Here is a 27,600-nt window from a genome sequence, read left to right as displayed (position 1 = left end):
GAGCAAAGCTAATATGGGCGTTTCAGAGGCATAACTGAACAACATAGATCATTGTACATTGCATTGTGGCACATCTGAGAAAAATGTGTGTGAATGTGTGTGACCAAACAAGAGGAGTCATATCAATAATTACCTTTCTACTGAACTTGTAAAATTTTAGTTTCTTCCCTTCAATATTGTTCCAGCATATAATAATAATGTTATCTATTAAGTTTGCTTGTTGCAAACATGCAGGAGACTTTGTGGCTTTCCCAAATAGGATCACCTAAGATTTTCAGATGCAGTATAGCAGATGAGCCTGGTCACACTGCTCATCTGCCTGCAGTTCTCTGGTAATTTACTGCCTATTTCAGTTTTGCACATGAACTTTGTATCACTGTAAGCTTCATTTCTGACAGACAAGGATCTTTTAAATACAATTTGTTCTGGTAGCTGGAGGTGAGACTAGCCTCTTTAAGTCCTTTCCTGCCAGGTGGGAGTGGCAGCTTGGTTGTGCTTTTAGCCACTGCTGACTTGGAAACTGCACTGTGAGTTATTTTTTTAAAGAAAGCTTGCTTGCTTTGTGAAACAATTTGGTTAGGTGCTTAGCAGTTTGATTCCATTGATCCTAGACTGGAACCAATGTTTCTTGGTATTTAACCTTCTGGGTGCCTTGAAGTTTGTTTTCTCACTGGCTTGGTTCTCTGCCAAGTGCTAATTTAAAGGGATTCATTGTATTTTTATTATGTGGTGTGATAGGAGGAACACTTTTTCTTTAGATCGTCTCCAGCTATATTTGTCCAGGGGCTGGGTGGTGTGATGATCAACTTCCACTTCTGCTGCTGCTATTTGAATATGTTTTTCATTGTCCTGCAATTCCTACACATGCAAACGAGGCACTACTGACAGTATTTAGTCCATCTCTGAATTATTTTTCTTATGTTTTAATGAACCTTTTTTTTTTAAAAATCAAACACTTCTGTAAAACAAAATAATAGGAAATGAGAATCTGTATATGCACCGTTCAAAATTACTGTGGTTTTGTGTTTTTGTTTTGGGGGCTTTTGTTTTGTTTTTTTTTTTCTCTGAGTATAGGAGCTTTCATAGTCTGGGAACAGAATAGCACTTGTTCTTGGCATCCTTCTAGGATGCACAGATGACTTCTGGGACATCTTTATTTCAGCTTTGCATGTGTCAATGTTTGTTTGGTTTAGGACGATGGAAGACTTGCGTAGATGTAATGCCTTTTGTAGACCGGTTGGTGTGGCTGGAAGATGAAGACAAGCTGAAGGCATAAAAGCTGTTCTTCAAGATATTTGGCTTTGAAAACATATGCTTGGTATCTGTCTGTATATATCTACTACCTATAAAATCACGTACTGTGTAGGACCTCTTAAATCCAAACTTTAGTGCACGTTTTGGAATCTTAATGAGTTTTAGGATTTGATGGGCCAGAAATGTCTTCAGATTTGGAATCAGTTATGGCGATGCCATTAAAAAAACAAACAAAAAACCCTCAAACTTCCCCCTAGCCCCAGACTGCAAAAAAAAAAAAAAAAGAGTGAAAAATGTATCCAACAGACTTTCTGTTTGGTATCACCTTTCGTGTTAATAAATGGTCTGGGTCTTTGTAACGCAAAAGAAAGTAGAATATTGCCATTTTCTAGAGAAGATGCCTATAAAGCACTTGTTTTCAGAAGGTGTTTTATGCTCATACACTTTTCTTGAATCTTACTCCTTCCTGTCATTTGTTTGTGTTCCGGGCAGACACAGAAGAAGAGATGAGAAGTGTCACTATAAAGCTGTACATATTAACTTGTTGGCAGTTATTCTGGTGGCAGCTGGGCCAGATGTTGTGTGCTTTAAGGTTTTGGGAGGCTTCTGACCACTGGCTTAATATCATAAGTAGTAGATAATTTTCAAACAAACTCAAGAATGCGAGTTTCCTGATGGAAGTATTTATATTTCTTCTTTTGAGGAAGGGAGAGGCTTCTGAGAGCTAGCTCGGAAAAGCCAACACACAGAAAAAGTTTTTTCCATACCAGGGAGAGGGAGGGAAAAAAAAAAAAAAGGTTGAATGGCTGCAGTAGGCACAATACCAAGACCAGGCTGTTAAAGTAGTTCTTGTCCTAATTGCCATTAACTGCATGTAGGTATCTTTATTTATGTAAAACAAAGATAATGTGTAGCAGCCTTCCAGAGCTCTCTGACAGTTGTGTGAGTATATGTAAGTTTAAGACACTGTCACTAATACAGTTCCTAGACTGTGCTTTGTTAAGGTTAAAAGCCCATGTCCATATTTAATAAAAATACCAGAAAAGTAAAGCTATTTATTTCTTATTATGAATGCTTTGTATTTTATAATATCTAAGGTAACAACATATGTTTGCACTATGAAATTACAGAATTCATTTTCCTTGTGCCAGTGCTGTACACTTATGGGATCAAGAAATTTTAGCTTATTTGTCTTTAGTTTGAAACTGAACTTTTTAAAGGACAAATTTAAGGGTATTTTGCTTTCTTTGTAGTTTCAAGCTGCAAGTATGTAATAAAGATTGATAATGTTAGAAAGTTTTGAGGGGTTTTTGATATGGAAATTGCTTGGTATTCCAAAAGTTATGTGAAAATTACATGCGTGAGCACTAACCAAGAAAACTGAAGTGAGTATACTACTTACATTTTTCTAATTATTGAAATAAATATTATTAAGTTAAAAATACTTTAGGAAATACTTTCTTTAAGAACAATTTGCAGCTTTTGAAGTGTGATTGAAATCAACCAGAGAGCATTGGCCAATTAATTTTTGTTTACATCTGTTTTGCATCAACAAAATATTATATTGAGTCTAGCCCTTAGTTTGCAAATGATGTATTAGAGTATTTTCAAGGGTTTATGTCTAAATGAGTGTTGTTAGGTGCTTTACTTAAAAATACTTTAAAAAAAAATAATTTTTTTTTAGTTGTGATCTGTAACCTTCCTGTCTAGTATTCTTGTTTGAACTAAATAATGGCTATACTAATGATTATTAGACACATTCCACACAATAATGAAATTTACTGTTGATTCAGTAGTTTTCTGTCTTAAGTCATGTCAGTGGTTAAATTGGTCTATCCTCTAAATATTTCTAATAGTTAGATCCAACAGTCATACACGGGTAAGTCTAAATACAATTTCCCCTGTGCCCCCTGATATATCCAGTGTACAAGTTTGCCATTAATTTTAATTATAAAGACAGCTGCAGTGTTGTTTTGTTACTGAGATTATCTAGGAAACGCTAGTAGTGACCCTTTTAAAATATATGTTTTAAAGAATTAATAATTTTGAAGTATTAGCTGGAGATATACATTGAGAAGAATATACATATTCTGAACCTAAAGCAAATGTCTTACATTTGAGTGCACAAATAATGTATTTCTTGATGAAAAGAGTGAATCTTTTATTCAGAAACAATATATGGGTTTACTTCATATTGCTTTGATTAAAGACTGGTACTACCATTGATGCTCAAGAAAATGTTCTTGAATTGAGCTGGTACTATCTTACTGACCCACATCTTTGCATTTGTTCCTGTGTAATTCTGCAACTGCCAATATCCATTTTCTGTCTTGCCACATGGATTGTAAGTTTAGAAGAGAGAAGTTTTACTGTTTTGTAATTTATTGCATGTTCCACTGTGGAATTTGGATATATGACCGACTTAGTGCTACAATAATAATTGAAACCAAAATATGAGACTTGGCTTAGGAGGACACGAGCCCCTTAAAATACTGAGAATCTGTTTGGGATTAATTAAAGGATTTCTCTCTGTCAAGAGAAAAACTTCTTGGATACTGGCTTTATTGGTACAGTTTGGTCTGTTTGGTTTTGTGACTTGATGGTAGATCTGTACCTTCTCTACAATTGTGATCCTCAAACCAATATATTTTCACTGAACTTCTGCAGCACCTTGACCTCCCCTTCTCCTTTGTATTTGGAGACTGTTTTTCCATCTCTTCTGGAAAAAGCAACCTAAGAGGCCAGTGCTGTTGGCCTTCCCCTGGAATAGGGAGAGGATGGACACCAAAGGGCTACGCTTTACTGGATGCTCGGAGTGAAGCACTGTGTCCTTGTGCCCAGAGTTTTGTCAATCATGGCACTGTGAAGTTATGTAGTAGATCCAAATAAATACTGATCTTATGAGCAACACATACCAGCCCTTCCTGCTACCAAACGGTTATTTGGGCGCTGCTGAAGACAACAGTAATGTAATATCCTTCTGAAGCATTTGCCAGCTGGCGCAGGACACTACGTCTTTTCATTCAGTTCATTCACTGCAGAATAAAGAAAATTGGCATGCTCAGAACATTTTAAAAATACATCTGTTCAGAACATGAGTGTTGTTTCTTGCTTAGTTAATTTGCCACTTCATTACGAATGTCCTGATGGAAAAGGAGCAATGCGCACAACAGCAAGTGTAGAAGTTGGTTAGGTTCCATGAAATTAATAAAAATTCATTAAAGAAATATTACTACATCTTTCAAGTTCTGTATTGCTAATAGAGTTGTCATTTCAATTAAATGACAGGAAATTGAGAGCTGATAGCGAAGGGCGAAGGGGTCCAGGAGGGATGGACATTCTTTAAGAAGGAAATCTTAATGGCTCAGGATCAGGCTATTCCCATGTGCTGCAAGACGAACCGCTGAGGAGGACGACCGGCCTGGCTAACAGGGAGCTTTTGCTACGAGTCAAGAAAAAAAGGAGAGTTTATCATCTCTGGAAGAAAGGGCAGGCAACTCAGGAGGAGTAGAGGGCTCTTGTTAGGTCGTGCAGAGAGGAAATTAGAATGGCAAAAGCTTAGCTAGAACTCAATCTGCCCACTATTGTAAGAGACAACAAAACATGTTTTTACAAATATGTTAACAGTAAAAAGCAAGCCAAGGAGAATATCTATCCTTTAATGGATACAGAAGGGAACATTGCCACCAGGGATGAGGAAAAGGCCGAGGTACTCAATGCCTTCTTTGCCTCAGTCTTTAATAGAGAGACCAGTTATCCTCAGGGTACTCTGCCCCCTGAGCTGGAAGGCGAGGATGAAGAGCAGAATATACCCCTCTTAATCCAGGAGGAAATAGTTAGTGACCTACTATGCCACCTGGATACTCACAAATCTATGGGACCAGACGGGATCCATCCAAGAATACTGAGGGAACTGGCAGAGGTGCTTGCCAAGACACTCTCCATCATCTGTCAGTGATCCTGGTCAACAGGGGAGGTCCCAGAGGACTGGAGGCTTGCCAATGTGACTCCCATTTACAAGAAGGGTCGGAGGGAGGATCCGGGGAACTACAGGCCTGTCAGCTTGACCTCGGTACTGGGGAAGATTATGGAACAGTTCATCTTGAGAGCACTCATGTGGCAAGTCCAGGACAAATAGGGGATGAGGCCAGCCAGCATGGGTTTACAAAAGGCAGGTCCTGCTTGACCAACCTGATCTCCTTCTGTGACCAGGTGACCCGCCTAGTGGATGAGGGAAAGGCTGTGGGTGTTGTCTATGTTGACTTCAGCAAGACCTTTGACACTGTCTCTCATGGCATACTCCTTGAGAAGCTGGTGTCTCATGGCTTGGACAAGTGTACTCTTCAGTGGGTGAAAAACTGGCTGGATGGACGAGCCCAGAGGATTGTGGTGAATGGGGTGAAATCCAGTTGGTGGCGGGTCACAAGTGGTGTTCCCCAGGGCTCGGTGTTGGGCCCGGTTCTGTTTAATCTCTTTATCGATGATTTGGATGAGGGGATCGAGTGCACCCTCAGCAAGTTTACAGGCGACACCAAGTTGGGAGGCAGGGTCGATCTGCTCGAGGGTAGGGAGGCTCTACAGAGGGATCTGGACAGGCTGGATTGATGGACTGAGGCCAATTGTATGAGGTTCAACAAGGCCAAGTGCCGGGTCCTGCACTTGGGTCACAGCAACCCCATGCAGCGCTACAGGCTTGGGGAAGAGTGGCTGGAAAGCTGACCGGCAGAAAAGGACCTGCGGGTGCTGGTTGACAGCCGGCTGAATATGAGCCAGCAGTGTGCCTCGGTGGCCAAGAAGGCCAAGGGCATCCTGGCCTGTATCAGAAATAGTGTGGCCAGCAGGAGCAGGGAGGTGATTGTTCCCCTGTACTGGGCACTGGTGAGGCCGCACCTCGAGTCCTGTGTTCAGTTTTGGGCCCCTCACTACAGGAAAGACACTGAGGTGCTGGAGTGTGTCCAGAGAGGGGCAGCCACGTTGGTGAGGGGCCTGGAGCACAAGTCTTATGAGGAGCGGGTGAGGGAACTGGGGCTGTTTAGTCTGGAGAAGAGGAGTCTGAGGGGAGACCTTATCGCTCTCTACAGCTACGTGAAGGGGGGTTGTAGTGAGGTGGGTGCTGGTCTCTTCTGCCAGGTGGCTGGAGACAGGATGAGAGGAAATGGCCTCAAGTTGCAGCAAGGGAGGTTTAGGTTGGATATTAGGAAAAATTTCTTTACTGAAAGGGTTGTCAGGTATTGGAACAGGCTGCCCAGGGAGTTGGTTGAGTCACCGTCCCTGGAGGTATTCAAAAAGCACGTAGACAAGGCACTTCAAGACATGGTTTAGTGGGCATGGTTGACACTTGGACTCGATCTTAAAGGTCTTTTCCAACCTACGTGATTCTATGATTCTAATAACTTTGCTGTGTACAATGTAATCAGTAGATCTTGATGCCACGTAAAATTGAGACATGATAATATTTCACTATATCCGTTCCTAGCTCTCAAGCCTTTTTTCCAAGGGTCTTTGGAAAAAAGCAGATTGTTTATTTTTACAGATGAGAAACGCTTAATTTAAGCAAAGGACTTGTTCAGGGTTGCACAGGTCATAGCAAGATTACCCATATTGGCTGTGTTCTAGTTTGGCCATGAGTTTGCAGAGATGAGCTCTGAACCAGCTGTGTCTGCGCTCCCCAGGGCAGAGCTTGTGTGTGAGCCTCATCGCTCTGTGTCAAGTTTCTCGGTGTGGAAACTGGCTGGCTGGAGGCTGAAGCAGAAAAGGGACCTGATGTCCGGGCAGAGTGGATGGATGGCCAAGGAATTTGGGTTCAACTCTAACCTTGGCTCTGAAGCCGTCTGTCAAGAAAAGGGTGTGCTGTTGTGGCCGGTTGAACCTGGTTGACCGCCAGGTGCCCACCAAAGCTGTTCTATCGCTTTCCCCTCCTCCTTCTGGACAGGGGAGAGAAAATATAACAAAGGGCTCATGGTCGAGATAAGGACAGGAGAGATCACTCACCAATTACTGTCACGGGCAAAACAGACTCAGCTTGGGGAAAATGAACTCAATTTATTACAAATCAACCAGATTAGGGCAATGAGAAATAAACCCAAATCTCAGAACACCTTTCCTCCACCCCTCCCTTCTTCTCGGGCACAACTTCACTCCCGGATTCTCTACCTACCACCCCCAGCGGTGCAGGGGGACAGGGAACAGGGTTTACGGTCAGTTCATCGCATATTGTTTCTGCTGCCTCATCCTCCTCAGGGGCAGGACTCATCACACTCTTCCCCTGCTCCAGCGTGGGTCCCTCGTGGGGTAACAAGTCCTGCCAGAAAACCTGCTCTGTGGGCTCCTCCAGCGCGGGCTTCCCACAGGGTCACAGCCTCCTTCAGGCATCCACCTGCTCCGGCGTGGGGTCCTCCACGAGCTGCAGGTGGATATCTGCTCCACCATGGACTTCCATGGACTGCAGGGGGACAGCCTGCCTCACCAGGGTCTTCCCCACGGGCTGCAGGTGAATCTCTGCTCTGGTGCCTGGAGCATCTCCTCCCCCTCCTTCCTCACTGACCTGGGGGTCTGCAGGGTTGTTTCTCTTACATGTTCTCACTCTCTCTCCAGCTGCTGTTTCTGTCTCTGTCCTGCAACTTTTTTTCCTTCTTAAAAATGTTATCCCAGAGGCGTTACCACTATCGCTGATTGGCTCAGCCTTGGCTGGCGGCGGGTCCATCTTAGAGCCGGCGGGTATTGGCTCTGTCGGACGCAGGGGAAGCTTCCAGCAGCTTCTTACAGAAGCCACCCCTGTAACCCCCCCGCTCCCAAAACCTTGCCACACAAAGCCAATACAGAAATGGAGAGAAAACTGCTTGGCCTACTTTAGTACTGTATACTCAAAAAGTTAGTACTGTATAAATGAGGGTAGTATTTAAAGAGATGCTGGCTAGAGCAACAATGCAGAAACTCATCAACTTTGTACAATGCATAAGTGAATTAACATTTAGATCAGAATGAACTTTTTTCCATTCTTATGATATTTTACAATGATATACATTCTCACATGAGGATGAATCTTCCCCCACAGGTACATTTATATGAAACGAGCACCAGCCTGTTCCCCCATCTCTGTACTGATACAAATATAGCCAGGTGGCACACAGGACAGGTATTCAAATCTAGTGCAACAGAAACACTGTAGTGCAGCCTTGTTTTAAGACCATTTATTAAAGTACAAAATCCAGAGCATATTGGAAGTGTTCTTTACAATCAGATGTTTCCCGTTGCTGAAGATGTGTCCTGTTGCTGAATGACTTTTCCCTTCCCATAAAGGGAATAAGTTTGAACTCTGAACCTGGGTTTCCTGTCAGTTGCAGACAGCACTGAACTGAAACTCTTCATATGGTTTGCTTGCCAAAACTTGCAGTCCCTGTTATTTACTGCTGTTAGCTTGCACATCTGTGATTAGGAAGTATGCCTGTGCTGTGTGCGTTGTCTTTATATATGCCTCATCTTAGATATTGAAAATGTTAGAATAAAGCTGCTCAAACAATACACTTGAGATTGTAATTTCTTGTGGCATCTAAGCATGGGAACACTAGTGATTGTTTTTCACAGAGTATGTATGCAGGGGTTGAGATTACTAGTAGGAGTGTCTTCCATATGTTTCCTTTGACCTTCACTGATGCTGTGTGAAGTGGTGCATGTAGGAGATGTCATAATTAGTGCCTTGAGTTTTGAATAAAGAATTTGAGTAACTCAGAGATCCTTGAGGCTGTGGTGCAGAAGATGTCCTTGTGACCAGTGCTCTTAACACAGAGTCATCTCACACTCAGAAAAAGGTAGAGAAGTAGGAAAATGAATTGTACTATAGAAGGAAGAGCTTAGTAAAGCAGAATAAACCGAGCAGTGGGTGGAAACACAACATTAATGCAAAAGTAGGATACTTAATAAATTAGTAGGACGGTATTTGTCATTCGACTGAATAAATTATTTAGCCCTTCCCTAAATCTGTCTTCAGCAAGTAAAACAAAGCATTAGGAAGTGAAGGGTGCCCTGTCAACTAATTTATAAGTGCGGGCAGTTGTTCTTGTGTTTCACCAAATCTGAGGAAGGATGTTGATGCTTTAGGTATCTAAGCGAGATCTCTGTGAAATAGGACTGAAATTATTTAGTTCTCTTCAATTCCTTGGATATAAGAATCATCCAGAATGTTGCATAGTTGTAGTAAAAGTGGGGTTTTTTCCAAATATTTTTTCTTTGGGGCAGGGGATGTTCTGAGACAGATCTTGCCAAATGAATCCCGACAGTAGTGTGTTTTCTGAAAGTGGCACTGCTTTTGTGAGCTTCATTTTCTGACTAGATGAAACGTAAGGATAGTTTTTGTTATTATTGGCCTTTTCATCACTAAGTTATGAAGAGTTTTGCACATTAGGTGTTCCTTCTCTGTTATATGTCATGTTATAGAATATTGATCTCAAACAGGAAATAAATTTTGATGGCTATTGGGATGTTTGATGCTATCCTTTTCAGTACTCAGCTGGAAAAGGGAGACAGCTGAATCACAGACCCTTTTCTTCATGGATGGCCTTCTAATTCTGTGGTAAAAAAGCAGCACCTAAAATCTTCCTGTTCATTCTGACTCTGAATCACAATTATATTCTTTAATGTTGTTACTGCAGTTGCTGTCCCCAGTCCAGGTGATGGAACTCTGCAGGATATCTGGTCTCCGATCAAGCTCCGGAGGTGGAAATTATATTGAATGTTATTGAATATAGGTTGCAGTTCTGCAGGAGTCCATCGGAGTATCTGGAGATCAGGGGTATGGAATGAGAAACTTAACAGTGATCATGCATATAAGAAAGCAATACAGACCTCAGAGCTTGAGTCTTTGCATGGGGATGTGCCAAATTACAGCCTTATGTTGCAATGTATTATTGTATTCCCTGTTTGGCTTGGTCTGTGGAGCGCATTACTGTAATGGTATATGGTATCAAGGCTGTGTTAAGCCTTTATTATTAAACGCTTATAACTCCTGTGGGACTGATGCTTTGTGGTTTCTCAGGAAACTTCCAAAGCAGCACACAATCATTTATTTTTTTTTAACCGATTTTATTTTTTAAAATTTTTTTTTCCTGGGGAAGTTGGTTTATTGCTAAAGTCTGGTTTGGGGTTTTTTGGTTGGGTTTTTTTTTGGTGTTTTGTTGTTGTTTTTTTGGTTGTGGTTTTTTTTTTTTTAAAGGCTAAGAGAAGTTATTGGTTCAGCTGCTTTGGTTTCCAGTAGGATGAGACAAATATCTATAAATCTTTGCAGGGAGAATCTGTAAAAAGCAAAAAAAGTTAGTGGCTTCTTAGAGGGACTTACTGTAAAAGTCTTAACTGAAATTCTGAAACAGCATATAATAAACATACATGTTATATAGTTCTTGATTAAATGTGGATTATATTTGCTGTTCTCATTCTGTGTTGCCACTGCTTATTTTCAGTTTGTATATTGCATTTTCATCGATGATGAAATCAAAGCAAGGGCAGTAGTTGCATTGGAAGTTGGTCCATGTATTTGCTCTTACATGATTTCAGGAACTTGACATAATTGGGCTTTAAGAGCTGTTTCCACACATCTCTTGTGTGCAGTACCCATGCATGATATTAAATGTTTATCCTATGGTGTCCATCTCTCTCTCTTGGCAGTATGAAACTTTAGATGTTTTCCAACATGGCCTTGTTTCTCTCTGTCTCTTAAAAATCTGCAGTTTGTTGGTCAGGATCATTGCTCCTTTATGAAGACACAAATCTTCATTTATTTTTCTGTTCAGAGACTAGAATAGTGGAAAAGATACGGTAATCTGTAAGGAACAGCAGTTAAATAGTTACCGCTTGTCCAGAGATGCATAGACCTAAGGTGCACAATATATGCAGCAAGATGAGTAATTTAATTTACCCGTGTTGGGGACAGGGGAGTGTGGCGCAGAGTTATCCAGGCCCTGAGAAAGCTCACGGTTAACAAAACAAACAGCAGGATTTGCAGGAGACCTAAGATGGGGGACACTAGAGTGGAAAGGGGTATGTGCATGTGAAGAGATAAGGGGTTACCGACACTTGAAGTGCATCCCTTGCCTTGAAATACAATCAATCCTCACACCTGGGTGGCTTATCTAGACTGTGGTTTAAGTGCAGCAACGAATGTAGCCACCTCAGATTTGCAGGATTTTTGCTTCAGGACATGACTGTGCAAATCCAGTTGTGTTCCTTCAAAGGCAAGTTCAGCTCTACATCTAGTATGGAGCATTGTTGGAACAGAGTTTAAATTTTTCCCAGAGCAGGATTGAGCATCTCTGCACGGTCTGTCTTGTAGTTCCTGGTTCCTGAACCAAATGGGATCCTTGTGTTTGTTCCATTGCGGTGAGCTCTCCTGGAAGAGGGGTCTCATATGGCACTCTTCTACTCTCCAAAAGGGCTGTGATGGAGCACATTCAGGTAGCCCTGTACAGCACTGTTTTTTGGGGGATGATGGAGCAGATTCATGTGTTGGTCCAATTTTTGATGCTTTATCTGGATGGTGGGTGGGTGGGGGAAATGACCCAGAGCGTTGGTCCCAATGCAGCTTTGACCCAAAGTTGACACCAAGTGACCCAAAGCAGCTTTGCAGTCTGGCTAGTGAGATCTCAGCCATTGTTATTCCTGGCACTGAGTGCTTTCTGAATAACTTGAGTGTTTCTGCTGTCTTTGCCTCTTCTGATGGGTTGGATCAGATCCAGAATTGCATTTGGATTTTGCTGTATCTTGGGTTTTTTTTTTTCTTTTCTTTTTTTAAACTGCTGTAGCCACTGAAAAAATGATTGTAGCTAACATGAAAACAGATGTAAAAGGCTGGCATTGTGGTGTGTGCAGCCTTAAGCTGTGCGTATTGGCAAGTTATCTGGTGTCAGATTTCATGATTTGGGCATAAAGGCTGCTCTTCAGTTAAGAAGGTAGTAGAAAAAAACATTTAAGCTATTTTATGGAAGTAGGTAGCTGAAAGGTTCAGGACTGCTACTTCAGACATAAACACTTGTTGGCACCTAAAGCAAGGGTGCATGTAACTGGGTATGTTTTACATTGTGTCTTATTAAGTTTTGAAAGACAGAGCCTTTGAAGATTGCCTTTGAAAGATAGAGTGGACTCAGGGGCTTGGGGGGGTTCGAAGGCACTGGGCACAGACTGAACAGCCACTTTGTCTCTGGAAAAAACAGTCTAGAAAGCCGGGAGGATTTTGAACTGAGTGACAACTGAAGAGATTTGAAGCTAGAAGCAAAGAAACTTTTCTTCTTATGTTCGTGGAAGCAGGACTTAGTGTATTTGCAAATAAATCTGGCTTGCCTCAAAGAAATGCTTATCTCCATCAACTTCAGACAAAAATAACCTGTAGCTCTGAATTTGGCTGAATGTGAATAGCTGATTGGGTAGAAGAAAGGTGACGTGATTATCTTCTCAGCCTTTTCAAGTTTATAGCTTCTTCCCTTTTGAAGTGTTTAATGCCGGAAATAAACACAGTGTCTTAATAAAGATCCATGGTTTGTGAAATTACTTGTGGGGGCGGATGAGCAGTTCACTGTAATACAGGTTATTCACAGTGAATTTGATGTTGAAACTGTGAAACTAATAGTCACATGGAGGACTGGATTGGAAAAGGGAGCTCACATGCTTACTCTGCTTGTAATTTTTTTTTGTTTATAGGAGGAAGATAATGTTCTCAGTTAAGGGAATGAAACGTTACACTATTTTTGTGGGCTGCAATAATGGTATTTGGTGCTTGCAATGCTTTTCAGCTGTTCTTAGATAAGTGCTAATATTTCATGTGCAGTGTTTGAATGCAAAATATATTGCAGGAAAATGAACAACATTTAAATTTGGCATTAACTACAAAGCAATACTTTATGTTGATAAAAATCTCAACAATTTTTTAAAAGTAGAGCCCCACAGAGATATTTCAGAATTAATTGATGGCAGATGAATTTAACACAGTTAAAATGAATTAAAGCCCTTGCTATTTAGAATAATATAAAGATGTCTGAATTTTATTCCCAAAAGAGGAAATACAGTTGTTAAGTCCAGATGGATTTTTATTTTTATTGGAATAAGTTTTGAGACTAGTAATAACCTTTCTCACCCCTCCATGTTACTACCATAGTGTTGGATCTGGGACAGCACAGACCTGCTTTTTAAAAATTGTTTTAAATCCAGTTAAATGAACAGTTTTATTGTGTTTATTTTGAAAATTAGCACTTTCTTATTGAATTTATAAGAATTGGAAAATAAGCACGAGGATGATATACAGTATAGAAAAGCCAAGGGCTCAGTCCCATGTAAAGTTATTGTCAGCTGAAATGTGGTAACTGTCAATGTCTGTGACTGTAGCCTGCCCAAATGTAAGGTGATGCAGTGGGAGCTTAACCTCTTTTCAGCACGCTAAAACTGATTGTACTTTGGCTTTTTACCTTGTGCTAAGGGCTTGCACCAAGGTAGCTGCTGTGGTGCTGCAAAGGGTGTCTGATCAGCTGATCACATCTGAGATCCAAGTTAGAAAGAGAGACTTTAAGGGATTCAGTCTTTTCCTTTAGCTGAAGATGAAAGGCAGTTCTGCTATTGCTGTCAGTTTAAAGCTGCTCATTCCATAAAAATATTAATCCTATCAAGGTGGTTTGTTCTTTGCTGTGTTTTACCCATTGACAAATTGTCTTTAAGTTCTGGGCCCAATTCTGCTCCACTGGTGGTGGAGTAGAATTCAGTAGAGTTTCTCCTTCAGTTGGGATTGGTATCAAAATGGATAGCAAACCAGGAGGCTTACTTCCAAAATAAGTGTTGGTTTGTTTCAAGTAAGAATAAAGCTGGAAAAAACCCCCACCATTGAGTCTGGTACCATATTGCAGCTCCACTTGGAACAGAATATCAAATTATTACTGATAAATTTTGCAAACAGGTTCTAGGCTGGGAGAGTGGTATATGAAGAAAATTAATGACTAATAAAGGGGTCTGGATCATGGGGTGAGCTAAGTGCAAGTAGGCAGTAAGGGTTTCTACGTGGCCAAATGTCAAGTTGCACATATAAAAACTAGGAACTGTGAACCATAATTGAAGCAAAGTGTGCCCCATCATATGAAACAGTGACTAAAAGTATTGGGCGTTAACTGGTTAACTGGTGAGCAAGAGTTGTCATTGTGATCATGGATAAAAGCGCTATTGTGATCCCCAGATGGCAAAATAAAAGGGTATTAAGTAGAGAGGTTATATTTTCTTGATACATGGCACATATGCTGCAAAGGTGAAGGATATTGATAAATTGAAATGCACTTAGCTGGGGAGCCACTAGTGTGAGTAAAAATGTGGAAAACATAGTGAGAACTTCAAGGAGCACAAAATACTGGGCTTAGCAAACAGTGTCAGGGAAGAGCTGATTGTAACAGGCGAGTCCCTTAAGTGGGGATAAAATATTGATAATACATTTGATAAGGAAAAGCTCTCCAGTCTAGCAGTCAAAAGCATCTTATGATTCAGTTTTGGAAAGGTCAACCAAGCTTACTGGGAATAAAATGAAATTATTTTCAATAAATTGTAGCTACTTTGTTGGGTAATGACATCACGATCTGTTGCATACTCCAGCATTTTGCCTTTGCTGGATGCCTGTTGGTTTGTCTGGCTGGTGAAGAAGTTGTTCTGCTTCCTGGTGGAAGGGAGCATAAGGAGTTGTTTAAGCAAAATAACAAGAAATGTTACAGCAAGAAATGGTGCTAAGAAAAAGGGGAAAATGAACTTGTACTCTTGTGTTACAGATTCAGTGGTTCTTTCCTTTGACTCCGTTGGACATACAATAGGCTCAGGTACAACATTGCCTTCTTCTCTATCTCCCACCTCGTGACAAGGCTTCTACTTAATTGGACATGGTAGCCATGTTGGGAGGCAGGTCACTGAGTCAGACTTTTGTGGGAATCAACCATCTAGCCAAAGTGGGTAAACAGGTCCTTTCCTAAGTGTAGTGGAAGTATTAAGGGTCTTAGTGTGACATGAGGATTAACGTGTGGGACCCCTTCCATTACCCAGCAAGGCAGATGACCTGGACGTGTTACATGCGTTAGTGATGCGGTTTGTGCTTCTTTTCTCATGTGAAAGGCATTAAGATGATGTCATCCACCAGCTGAAGAAAAACTGTTCCATGCTACTAGGAGAGTTTCTCAGCTAAACAAACAGTTGAGTTATTTGGGGAAAGACACCAGGAATGCTTCCAGGAAGGAGAAGGCGAAAAGTCGTAGCTAAACAAATAGAGCTGAAAACTGTTTTTTGGGTGGAGATCAACCAGCATTATCGAACCCCAGGGCGAATCCTGCCCAATCTGATTTCCTTTGGAACCTGAGTATGGCCTTCAATTAAACTGAACCAGAAATCAAAAATTCTTTTGTGTTGGGGGCACTTCATGAAACCAGTAACTCTCCATTTGGCTATGTGTAATACACGAGCTGTAGCCAAGGCACACCATAGTGAGCACAATACTTGATGAAATTAAGTTTACAGCTTATGTATAATGATACATGAAGTGCAGGGGAAAGGCTAAGAATTACTCTTATAACTTAAAACCCCTTAACACTTAAAAGATGGGGGTATTTACTATCTTGCAGAAAAGTAAAAATAATCCAAGTGAAAGTTATATTTTATCTTGTTTACTAGCCTTTCCTCTTAGGTTGATAGGGGGAACATGCTGCCTTCCAACATAGCACCTGTCTTCTGCCTGCACAATTTGAAAGAGAGCCTGCTGCCTGACACTAACAGCAAAGCTTGAACTCAGATTTCCAATTTACTAACCCCCAAACTAGTGGCAGTAACTTGCTTTGTTTACGACACCCCAAATGCTTTCTGCTCTCCCTGCATCTTCTCTAAAACTTCTATGAAGAAATGGATCTATTGTGAGTGCATGATCTGACATGGGAGTATCTCTAGGGTGCTGAGTGCAGAGTGGATATGTTGTTGTATTTATGGGGGGGAAGAGACCCTCGGTTAACTCCCTTCTACTAATTAATATCAGTCATAACTGAAGTGTGGTGTTGCCTGCCTCCTTCTGTATTGGGTGATGGTTTCTTTAGTCTGCAGAAGTAGGGGGGAGGTTACGTAGGTTTGAGATACGAAATCTGTGAGTAAAATTCAGGGAAATATTTTGATTACAGCTGAGTACGTCTGCATCAGCATACCTACACTGGAGTTGTGCTGGATTGATGTTGGTACAGCTAAGACCAGAATTTATCCTGGAGTAAAACTTTTAAATATTACCTATTATGGATTTTCTTTGTCCTAATGCTATTTTGGCTTCTAACTGATGTGAAAACAGTTAACCCTGTGGATAGCTTCCAGTGCAGGGTATCTGTGGAGTTAATCATAAATGCTGCGTATACTACCAATAGGGTGGTAAACTTAGTTATGAAAAATAGTTCAACTGCTCCGTGTCTTTTGGAGTTATGTTAATATGGAGGGTGGGAGACAAGCTAATGTAAGCTAATGGCCTGCCTGGGTCTGTTTTAAAAGCACTGGTCTTTGTTCTGCTTTTACATTGTGACTCAGGCTTGGTTTGGTTAGGAGTAAGACAGTAAAATTTGATCTTTTGTAAACCCTTCCACTGCAAAAAGATTGAATTTCCTCATTGAGAAATATGAAGAAAAATCATATATTTGAGAAGGGAGGCTCAGAAAAGTCCAAGAGAGCTGTATGCTTATTGCTTTCATATTTAGTACTCTGCACTCACTGTGCTGCAAACTTTTAACTTGCTCTGAACTGATATGTGTAATAAGATGTCAAGATGTGTGATGTCTATCCAACTGAGGGATAGCTTTCCTTGTTGAACAGGAAGGAGAGAGAGAAAAACTGTGGCTATTGTGCTTCCGCTGTCCATCCCATCTCACCTTGCTGCAGACCCAGGAAAAGACAGAGCCCAGAAAGAACCCACAGAAACAATGGCAGCTCCAGGCCCAGCCATTCCTAGTAGGTGATGTTTCAGGTTGGGGTAAGAAGGGACTAAAGTGACTTACTTTGAAACATAAAAATACATATACATTTTTCTTTATTAGTCAGAATTAAACAGCTGTGAATAATAGTCTCCCTGTTAAGATTTCATGCTGCTCACAACTAGTACTCATTGACTTATATTTGCCTATTAAACAGCTTCTTAGAATTGCTCTTTTGTAACTGTTAATCGTGCCATGTGAGGGGCAATGTCTTGTTGCAGCTTCTGTATTTTATTTGAATCAACTGTTTGTCCTTATCTTGGTTTTCCCCTTAACTCTTTGTCCCACATGCAAATCTCAGTTTTCAGGGAGGCTGGAAATCTGTCCTAATGTATCTCAGATTAATGACACTCTCTAGGTTATTCTGGATAAACTTTCTGAACTGAGTGCTCAGAAGATCGTTTGGCTATGGAGCTTGAAGTACTGCTTCATAGAAGATTATTAGCTTAGAGGACATGAGAATCAAATATGCTTGGAGTGAGACTGAACTGTCTGAGGTTCATGCAGTGGTCTAGCCTTCACAAGTCCAGATGTTTTTGTGATTCTCTTCACGACTGCCCCTTCCCTTGAAAGAAAGTTTGAGCAGCAAATATAAATGTTTGATGTGATGTCTACGCCAGTGTTTCAGCTGAAACTATTTCAGAAAGGAGAGTGTCATGCTCTGAACTTGGGAAACATTAAGCAGGACACAGGGTGTTTGAGGAGACCTAGATTTCATTCACTTGCTGTAGACAGCTAGTATTCTTTCCCCCCCCCCTTGCTTCTCTGGTTGCTTTGTTTTACTTCGTTGCTAGCAAATCAAACACTGAACTTTGAAAGTCAGATTTATACCCCTGCTATTTTTGTTCAAGACTTTTTCTACCTCCTGTGTCTGAGAGCAAGCAAGTTAAATTTTTCTTCTCTAAGCCTCATTAGGATAAGAGCGCATTGAATGTGCAACATTCCCATCTGCTAATGTGCTTGCTGGAAATACTGAGGTTCTAAATACATTATGACTGTAGGCTTACACTGTTAGACATATTTGATTGCAGTACTGGCCACCAGTTGTATAGCAGTTGTTCTAACTGCAGGCTTAAAACGCAATAGTTCTAACATCTCAAGCAACCAAGCATTATCTAGGTCTTGCTCAAATTGTTTGAATATTTTAACTTTGTTGTTGTTGTTGCTTTTTTCTTTTCAATTTAATTCTTAAATCTTATAAAAGGTTTGGCTTGACTTGCGCAAAGAAAATGAAGCTTTCAAAATTTGGTTTAGAGTAGCATATCTGCTGTGGCTCATGTGCTTGTGAAAGCCCATATGCAAGACCATGCTTCCAGATGCTGAGTTCACAATGATAGTGAAGTAATTGTCTGAGAGTTTAAATCCATGCTTATTTAGGAGTTTGCTGTTAGTAATTCCTTATGCTAAAGTCCTTAACCATTTTGGGAGAAACTGCGAGAACTTAAGGAAGCTTTCTCTGTTTCCTTCAGCTGCTGAAGGTGCTCAGATAACCATTTTGTGAAGGATGAAAAGAACCCTATGTCTGTCCTCCTAAATACAATTCCAGAGTGAATTTGGTGACTACTTTCTTGCATTTTGGATGGAGGCCAGGAATAGCAATATAACTGAAATCATCAGGTATCAAATTGGTAGAATACTGACAGATTCCTAGCATGAGAGAAAAACATTGGTGACTTGCAGAAGATCGCTTGCTGTTCTTTGGCTTTCTCAGTGAGAATCTGGTAGTATAAGTGGCTACAATTACAAACTCTGATCTCTCCCAGATTTCTAGGTTAGTGGTAATTTAGATATTATGTTAATTAATAGAATTTGTGAGGCTCTGGTAGATGTTTTTGGTTTCAGGAAAACAATTTTAATTTACAGTCGAAGCTGATGTGGTTCTAGTGTGTTGGGTTTTTCTTGTTGGGGTTTTTTCCCCCTAACTGCATTTCTGACTGTCTGAATGCTACATGGTAGTGATGGGAAAGGAGAGGTGAACTTATTGTGCTGCATTTTTCTCCATTCCTATAAAGTAGAAAATAAATGGAAAAGATTATATATTTTTTCTGCTGGTTTTAGTGGCTTTATTCTGCAAAAATGCTTTTCCCTTTTCATTTTTGATTAATGAAGTTCTCTTCATTCTTTATTTCTTTGAGCTGTAGACTGTGGGAGCTGCTTGAATCTTTGCCAATGACTGTCATGTATCGGTTGCATAGTCCTTATGTGACTTTGCCAGCATGTTCGGTATCATCATCTGTCTTCTTATTAATGCTCTGTTCCTTCAATTGAAAATACAGCTGTGAATGAGTTGAGGTGCAAATGCCAAGACATGTCTTAAAGAATTCTCGAAATAAAAATATTTTAATGGGATTTTTCTCTTATCATGTGGCATCTCTCTGCACCAAGTCAGTACATCTTGTAAGTCACTAAAAGCCAATATAGATTACTGTTTTGTTAATATCGTTCTTGACTTTTATTAGGAAATACGATACAATTTCTAAAATAAAGAATATGCCAGAAGATTCAGGCAGCATTAATGCCATTAGCCAAGTGGATACTTGGTAGTAAATGAAACAACTGTTTATTTAGCAAAGGTTGCAATCTGGCTTTAAACAGATGTCTCCCTTGGAAACGAAAAAGGGCATATGCAGTTCATAGGAGGAAATTTTTCATCTTCCTACTGGAGTCTTTAATAAATTCAGCTTAAAGCAGTCGGTTGCTTTTCTGCTGTTGGAGGTTGCTATAGGGTTTTTTTAGGAAAAAAAAATTGTAAAGAGTTTTATAGTCCCTGTTAAGGTAACCAGAGCCTTTTAAAATGTATATGCTTGAATGACCTCTTTTTTGTTTTACTATACCTATTTTGGAGGTAAGACAAGCAAGGAAAAGACTTTCCTGATGGATGACCCATACAGCACTATCAGCAAGTGATTGCTTATTTGTTCTTTCTGTGCCTGGGGGATGAATAATGTAGTTGCAGTGTCTAATGAAGGAGACCCCTCTGGTGTATTGCTTTCCTCAGGCTGTAAAGCTGGGCCAGATGTCTTTGGGGGCCCCCATCACGGATTACAGGGGGGAAAAAAAACACCTCGAAGGTATAGAGCTGGAAATTACTTCCTTTTGCTGCTAAATCTGAAACAATAAGTAGTATCCTCGTGATTTTAGGTGTCACCAAGGCACGCAGGGGTTTGTGACTGGAGACAGATTTCTCTCTTGCCCTCTTTGAACTCACAGGTTTGTATTTCAGTTGCACTGATAGTGCTTGGTGTATCCGTTTCCATCAAATATGCCTGTATTCATCAGGTGCAGTATTTGGAAAATGAATATTGAGCTTGGTGCAGCAGGATTGGTATCTTTAGATCAGTTTGCACAGTCTATGAACGTTTTTAATAGATGTGAAATTCCAAGTTTTGCTGGAGGAGTAGTATTGTTAAGAAAGTTCTTCTGCTCCCCAGAAAAAAAGGAAGCCTAAGTGAGACTACATTAAAAGTTGTTGAAGAATCATTTTTTTTCACACGTGGTGGAAACGTCAAATGAACAGATAGTTCTACGCAGTCGTAGATTGGTGAGGCGTGCTTCTAGTACTGGGCTGCAAGGGCTAAGCAGTTATCTTTACAGATATCAGTTCTGTTTCTTCTGTGTATTTTCACAGAGCAGGGAAAGGCACAAGGACTGGGCTTGGTCTTACCAGTATACTTGGGGTTCTGCCTGATGTCACTTGGACAACCTGAAGAAAAAGGCTGTTAAACTTGTATGCAAAAGAGTAAATGGGGGTGAGGAGGAAACTGGAATATAGACGTGCATGCAGTCTATGCAGTACAGTGCTGAAGGGCCCAGGTGGCCTCAGCTTCACCCATTCTGAACTTGGCTTTACATTCTTTTTTTTTCCAGTTATTTAAATAGCCTCAGAAAATAATGCCTTCATCAGTAAGTTCCATCACTGAAGAGGTTAAAGTGAAAATCCTAAGGAAAGGATGCAACATTAAGTCCTTGTTTGTCCAGTCCTTTCATTGTTGCTCAGTAATCCTGAGCAGTATTTTTTTAACCCTGGAAGAAAACCTTTCTTTTGTCCTTTCATTGCATATGACTTCTTTTCATTAATTCTTTCTTGTCTCCTGAGTTCTAGCAGAATTGCTTTACATCAGCTGAACTTTTATAACTGTCCATATGTGTTTTCTTAGTCCAAGGTGAATGTGAGGTGTTTGACCTTTTTCATTGCAGGGTAAGTCATTTTACCTGGCCTTTGCCACAGATACAGAACTTGCATGTGGACAGTGACCAAGGCTTAGCTCAGTTGGAGCCTCAGTTCCGCAGAGACCAAACTGCACTGGACAGGATGAAATGTATCAGGGTGGTCTGAGCTGTTCTTGATAGGACTTCTGTCTCCTGAGTGTCATACTGATTTCTTTGACAAACACAAACATTTTGAATAAAATAGCTGAAATTGAACCTTCTGCCTTCCCTCCTGTACTTGCAATTAACAGTTAAACACAGAGAGCGCTAGAACCGCTTATAGACCATCTTTTAAAAAAAGTTTAATTTTCTCTTTCTGTGGGCAAAGTTATTTGTACTGTGCTTCTAAGTAGCTAGCTGCTAAAGGAATAGTACTCAAGTCATTGGTGAAATTAGTTATAGGTAGTTCGGGAGGTTAAAACCAGTGAGCCAAGTTAATTCCTGGATTGTTGATTTCAGCTTAAGTAGCATAAGGGGAAAATTTTGCCCATTTTGCCTGTATATACTATATTGGCTACAGATGCAAAATGCAGTTTGAAAACTTGATGGATATTGTACACTGTGCTTTATGGCTTTTTGGGTGGTCTGCATGGAGTTTACAGACATTCAACAATGCATTTCTCACTTGCTGCCTGGTAGCTGGATTTCTGTTGGATACTTGGGAGAAATTTCCATGCTAATGCCAGCACTGGATTTGGCGCAGGATTTGCATCATTTATAGAAATTGCTATGCTTGGCTGTACTTCTGTTCATATAATCCTAATTACATGCTTTATTATGAAATTGTTGTCAGTTATTAGATTCTTACTCAATTCTGATCTTCCTGGAAATGTAGAAATGCATTTTGTTTCTGACCTAAGAAGACCTCTTGTTCTTACAGGGCATGATGAAACTTCATTTCCCATGTTCATTCATTTCTGTGCTTCTGTACACTACTGTACCACATTGTCAGCTGAGATGTGTAGCTTCCTAGTGCAAGTGAGTGTGGTCCTTAGATTGCCTTGCTCTCTTTTAATACTGTTGCTTTTATACCTCATGGGCCTTTTAGTCTCTTATGGACTGAAAACGTAAAGCCTTGTTCAGATTCTTCCACGATCTTGCAAAATAAATTCTTTATTACCTTCACTCATTTTTGGCTTTAAAAAAACAAAAAAATCGTATTCCTCACAGCCATATAAATGCCTTGTCTGGAGATTGGGGGGGTCAGACATGGCTGGCGCTGGATCAGACCTACCACCCTGGTTAGATCTGAAGGGAGTTTCCAGAACCACATCCATTGGTAGCTATGCATTGTGCTTCAGTGCAGAGACCCCCTAATGGGGGGGTCATCATGATGATGTTGGCAGAGGCCAACATCACACTGCAATTATCATGGCCAACTGGTCCAAGCAAGTTCTTGGTGGAGATGCTGGAGTATTTCTACCTTGTTCTCCCTAGCTGTTTTGTTCAGTTTTCTCTAATGTTCTGGTACTTCTTTATCCCACTGCATGAAAAAGAGGAGAAATGTTTATGTGTATCAGCTTGGTCAGTAAGGCTTTAAACTAAGGTGACGGGAGGTGAAAGCAACCTGTAGGTTAGGGCACAAAGAGGTTACATGAGTGCCAAAGTAGGCTCTTGCAGCCAGTATTTTCAAAGGATGAAAGGGTAGGAGTGGGGTTGCCCCTTTCTCTAGCAGTGAGCTGTGTGATCAGCTCAGTCCATCTCTTGTAATCATCACACCCTGACTATACTGTATTTTAGATTCAGTTGTACTTGTCTTTGATTTAGTGGGTCTGTGTTTTATTTTATTTTAAATTAAATACATAACTCCAGACAAAGATTGCCTTTTCCTGCAGCTGGGCTATGTGTGTTTGACTCTCTCCAGGTATTTGGGGTTTTATCTGTCTTTTGTGAATCCAGACTGCTTCCAGCCAGCACGTGGGCTGCACTGTTGTGTGTCACAGTGACTTTTGGCCTCTGTATTTGTAGTGATACAGCTAAATGACACTGGAAGTCTGTTAACAAGACTGATTTTTGCTAAAAAGGAAGCTAACTTTTCATCTGTAATTTAGAGGCTCCTAGTGTCTTTCTTGAGGGGCAGCATGGGGATGGAGATTCATTTTCAAGCCAATAGTAACGCTGTGACTTCTAGAAGTCCCAGTGAGTGTGAGATGGCCCGTGGTGAGGACAGCATTTCTCTGCCTGCAGTAGTTTGAATGTTTCACCAGCCAGCGAGAGGAAGGAGAATAGATGCTTCTGGTTTGATGTTACAGCCTGAAAGGATAATTTACACCCTACTGAAAATCAAGAACACACCTGTGCAACAAGGCCAAGTGCCGGGTCCTGCACTTGGGTCACAGCAACCCCATGCAGCGCTACAGGCTTGGGGAAGAGTGGCTGGAAAGCTCACCGGCAGAGAAAGACCTGGGGGTGCTGGTTGACAGCCGGCTGGATATGAGCGAGCAGTGTGCCCAGGTGGCCAAGAAGGCCAAGGGCATCCTGGCCTGTATCAGAAATAGTGTGGCCAGCAGGAGCAGGGAGGTGGTTGTTCCCCTGTAGTCGGCGCTGGTGAGGCCGCACCTTGAGTCCTGTGTTCAGTTTTGGGCCCCTCACTACAGGAAAGACACTGAGGTGCTGGAGCGTGTCCAGAGAAGGGCAACCACGTTGGTGAGGGGCCTGGAGCACAAGTCTTGTGAGGAGCGGGTGAGGGAACTGGGGCTGTTTAGTCTAGAGAAAAGGAGGCTGAGGGGAGACCTTATGGCTCTCTACAGCTACGTGAAAGGAGGTTGTAGTGAGGTGGGTGCTGGTCTCTTCTGTCAGGTGGCTGGAGACAGGATGAGAGGAAATGGCCTCAAGTTGCGGCAAGAGAGATTTAGGTTGGATATTAGGAAAAATTTCTTTACTGAGAGGGTTGTCAGGCATTGAAACAGGCTGCCCAGGGAAGTGGTTGAGTCACCATCCCTGGAGGTATTCAAAAAGCACGTAGACAAGGCACTTCAAGACATGGTTTAGTGGGCATGGTTGGCAGTTGAACTTGATGATCTTGAAGGTCTTTTCCAACCTAAACGATTCTATGATTCTGTGATTCTATTCTATGATTCTAGTTTGAAATCAGAAATGTTATTTGTGTTGTTATACTTCAAACATTTTTTTTAGAAAGTGCCTATTGGAAGATAGTTGACATATATAATTTTACAAGATTACTTTATACATCTGTTAGTAATCATCAGTGAACATCAAAAATAACCGCTTTAAACTTAGGGAAGATGAAATGCATGCGACAAACAGAAGGTAAATCTTATGAAACACTGCAATGGAAATATGTCATCTGTAGCATTTAGCGTTTAGTATCTGTGTGTTTTCTGGTGCTTTGGTTGCAAAGTTCATGAAGTGCTGAGTTAGTAGAAAGTCCAGGATGTTGTAGTTATGAGGTGATGTATCTCTTATTTCATTTCCTTTTCTTGTATTTCCTGTTGGGAAGAAGTGAATGTTAGCTCGAATGGGATAAGACTCATGACAGGTTGGTCAGTGCCTGTGGATGTTTTTAAAAAAAAAAAAAAAAAAAAAATCTCTGATGCTGTTTGCTCAGTGTGGATGTTAGTTTTGGAAGGAGGAAGGGTTAATAAAAATGGAAGGCTTTTTTTTTTCTGGAATGGATACCTTCCTATGCATGATGCTACATGCGGAGGAGGTAAGGTTGGACAGGAAATCATTTCTTGTGGGAGGAATAAACTGGGAGTAAGTTATAAGGAAGGCAGCACATGGAGGAAACACAACTGTCAGTATGTGGAAGGTGGAGGAGAGATGCATGGGTGCATTTCTGACATCAGGTACAATGGGGATGGTGCGTGGCACGTGGGTGCAGGCAGAGAATGCATAGTATGTGCCAATATCAAGTGCACACATGTTCTGCGAGTTCTGTTACCTAAGTCATGTTAAACATAATTCTTCCCTTGGCTCGGGAATTAAATCTTAATGGGATTGAAATCAATGGCACAGTTTATGCTGACCTATCTGGTGCAATGGTTTTGTCTTAGGTACATGTTTAGGCTTTCCTGTTCTGCCAGTAAGTGATAGCATGAAAAGCTCTTGATTTTGTTAGGTAAACGACTGCAGCAAAAATTCTGGTGGTGTTTCATAAGGAAAGCAAAATTCTCTATTTCCACTAAGCTCTTTCTAAAAGGCTATGAGAATTCTTTTTCTTCTTGTTTGTATTAATATGTCCTGATCATGAAGCTCTGGAGGGATTATCTTTTACTTCTCTGTTTGTATTGGGTTTTTTTATTGTATGGTAGTGAGACCCAGTGGTTCTCAGTGTGAGGAGGCCCATGATCTTAATGCAACACAAGGATACTACACCTTTTGGGGTTTTTTGTGTGTCTTGTGAATTCTAATGGGGGGGGGGGTGTGTTTTTTTTTTTATTAAGTATTTGATGTACAAAACCACAATGTATTCAGAGATGCTGAATGCAAAGCTTACTTTATACAGGTGTTACAGATGTTCTGAGTGATAACTTTGTTTCTGTAGCTGTTCCAGGTTGGTGGCATAAACGGTGACTTTGCCGTTTCCTATATTGAACAACATCAGCTGAACTTGAAGCATTTTTGCCACCGTGAGTGACTTTCTCTTGAAGAGCTGCTTGATTACAAAGTTGTAGGTTGAAATAGACAAGGAACTAAGAAAAATTTCAAAGCTTTACCATGTCAGGACCTAGGAGGAGTGTTTGTCATACAAATTACTAGCAAAATGATTTCTACTGCAAGCAGGAAAACTTTGTATATCATTGTATGCGTGGTTTCAGTAGTGCTTTGTTTTTATGACTACAGATATCTTGGTTAATTCTAGTGATTTCTAAATTAATGATTACCCACACATTCTCTTGCTTTAGTATTTCCTGGAGATTCAGAAATGTTAGTTTGGGAATACCTTGAAGTAATGATAATCTGTGATAACAGCTGCTAGTGATTGGAAATGACGATATAGCTATTTTCAGTTAGAAATAATTATTGGCCTTCCATAAGCACTTGCTGCTTTTTGGTGCCTTTTGCAGAGGAGACACTTGCAGTTTTTATGATATTGTGTCCCTTGCTTTTGTTTTCCAGAATATGACAAACTGGGCTTTCTCCTGAACCTGGACTCAAAATTGTAAGTAGAACAGTAGGACTCTTGTTTCTGTAGCTACAGATATCTATTGTAAGCAACTTTTATGTCATCTGGGCAGTTGGCTCACTGAACTATACTCTTCTGCCCGAGACAGCCAAGTCCTGCATTATCAACCTGGCAATTACGACTTCTTTCCTTACACTAGGCTTTGCTGGCCAGCTTGGATTGTGGTTCACTGTCATTAATTCCTTAATGACTGATAAAGAGGCTATAAATGTCCACCTGAAGCCATGACTGTCAGTCTGCTCTAGATATCCTACTGTTAATCTTCCAAATGAGGAAAAATGTAGAAAGCAGGAGGAATGTCAATCTGTAATTTACTGGGATGCTTAGAAGTTTATGTTTCCTTTCCAGTTGTTTCTTTAAAAATGGATACTACTATTTTTGTTTGTAAACTGGAGTGGAAGGAACCTCAGCGCAAGGTAGTTACCATTTGCTATGTCAACAGCAACGTGCTCAAGAAGGGTGATACTCATCATGCTTTTTGCCATAAATCAGTCAAATTGACACTGAACAACTTAACACTAGGGGTCACTAGCGACTCTGTTTCTGAGGTCAACAGCCTTGTGGAAATTGTATTGGGAGCAAAAAGAATACTAAAAACCTGCGTCTACTACTTAAAAAGGCACAGAAGCAGTCTAGTGGCTTTGAATGACTTGAGGATGCACCCCCTGTACAATGTATCATGTTAATATAAAAACCATTCTTAATATTTAGAAAGTTGCATTGTACTTATAGGGTGTAACATTAAAGTTTTGAGTTTAGTCTTGCTGAGCAGCTTGGGAGCTTCCATAATGAAATAAAAGCCTTGTAAGTGCGTTGGGAACTGCTGTTTGCAGGAAATGAGAAAGTCACAAGGTAGGAGCTTCTTTTACAGGAGCAGCTGGGTACATAAACTCAACTATTGTAACTCATCTGGCAAAAAGGTGCTGTAGAAGAACACGTATGAGAAAGACGGAATATTGTGGGGTTTGGTTTTGGTTGTTTTTTTTTTTTCTTTCTAAA

General features: G+C 40.7%; 1 protein-coding gene across 8 annotated transcripts in view; it reads left to right on the top strand.

Moving 5' to 3' along the window:
• Positions 1-27,600, top strand: part of ST3GAL3 (ST3 beta-galactoside alpha-2,3-sialyltransferase 3) — a 194,293-nt gene that overhangs the window by 26,939 nt on the left and 139,754 nt on the right. For 3 of the 8 annotated variants that reach the window (XM_069788930.1, XM_069788926.1, XM_069788928.1), the window contains exons 3-5: positions 15,030-15,077; positions 17,069-17,224; positions 26,535-26,577. The exons of 1 other annotated variant lie outside the window; for it this stretch is intronic. In XM_069788930.1, coding sequence (XP_069645031.1) covers positions 15,030-15,077; positions 17,069-17,224; positions 26,535-26,577 — 247 coding nt within the window. Of the gene's footprint in view, positions 1-15,029; positions 15,078-17,068; positions 17,225-26,534; positions 26,578-27,600 lie in introns of those variants that run through there. 4 more of the 8 variants (XM_069788929.1, XM_069788931.1, XM_069788932.1 and 1 more) reach the window with 4 other exon arrangements.

Source organism: Haliaeetus albicilla, chromosome 8 (assembly GCF_947461875.1).
Source record: "Haliaeetus albicilla chromosome 8, bHalAlb1.1, whole genome shotgun sequence".
Lineage (NCBI taxonomy): Eukaryota > Metazoa > Chordata > Aves > Accipitriformes > Accipitridae > Haliaeetus > Haliaeetus albicilla.
The sequence above is the reverse complement of the archived record's forward strand: the minus strand, read 5'-3'. Positions and strand labels throughout refer to the sequence as shown.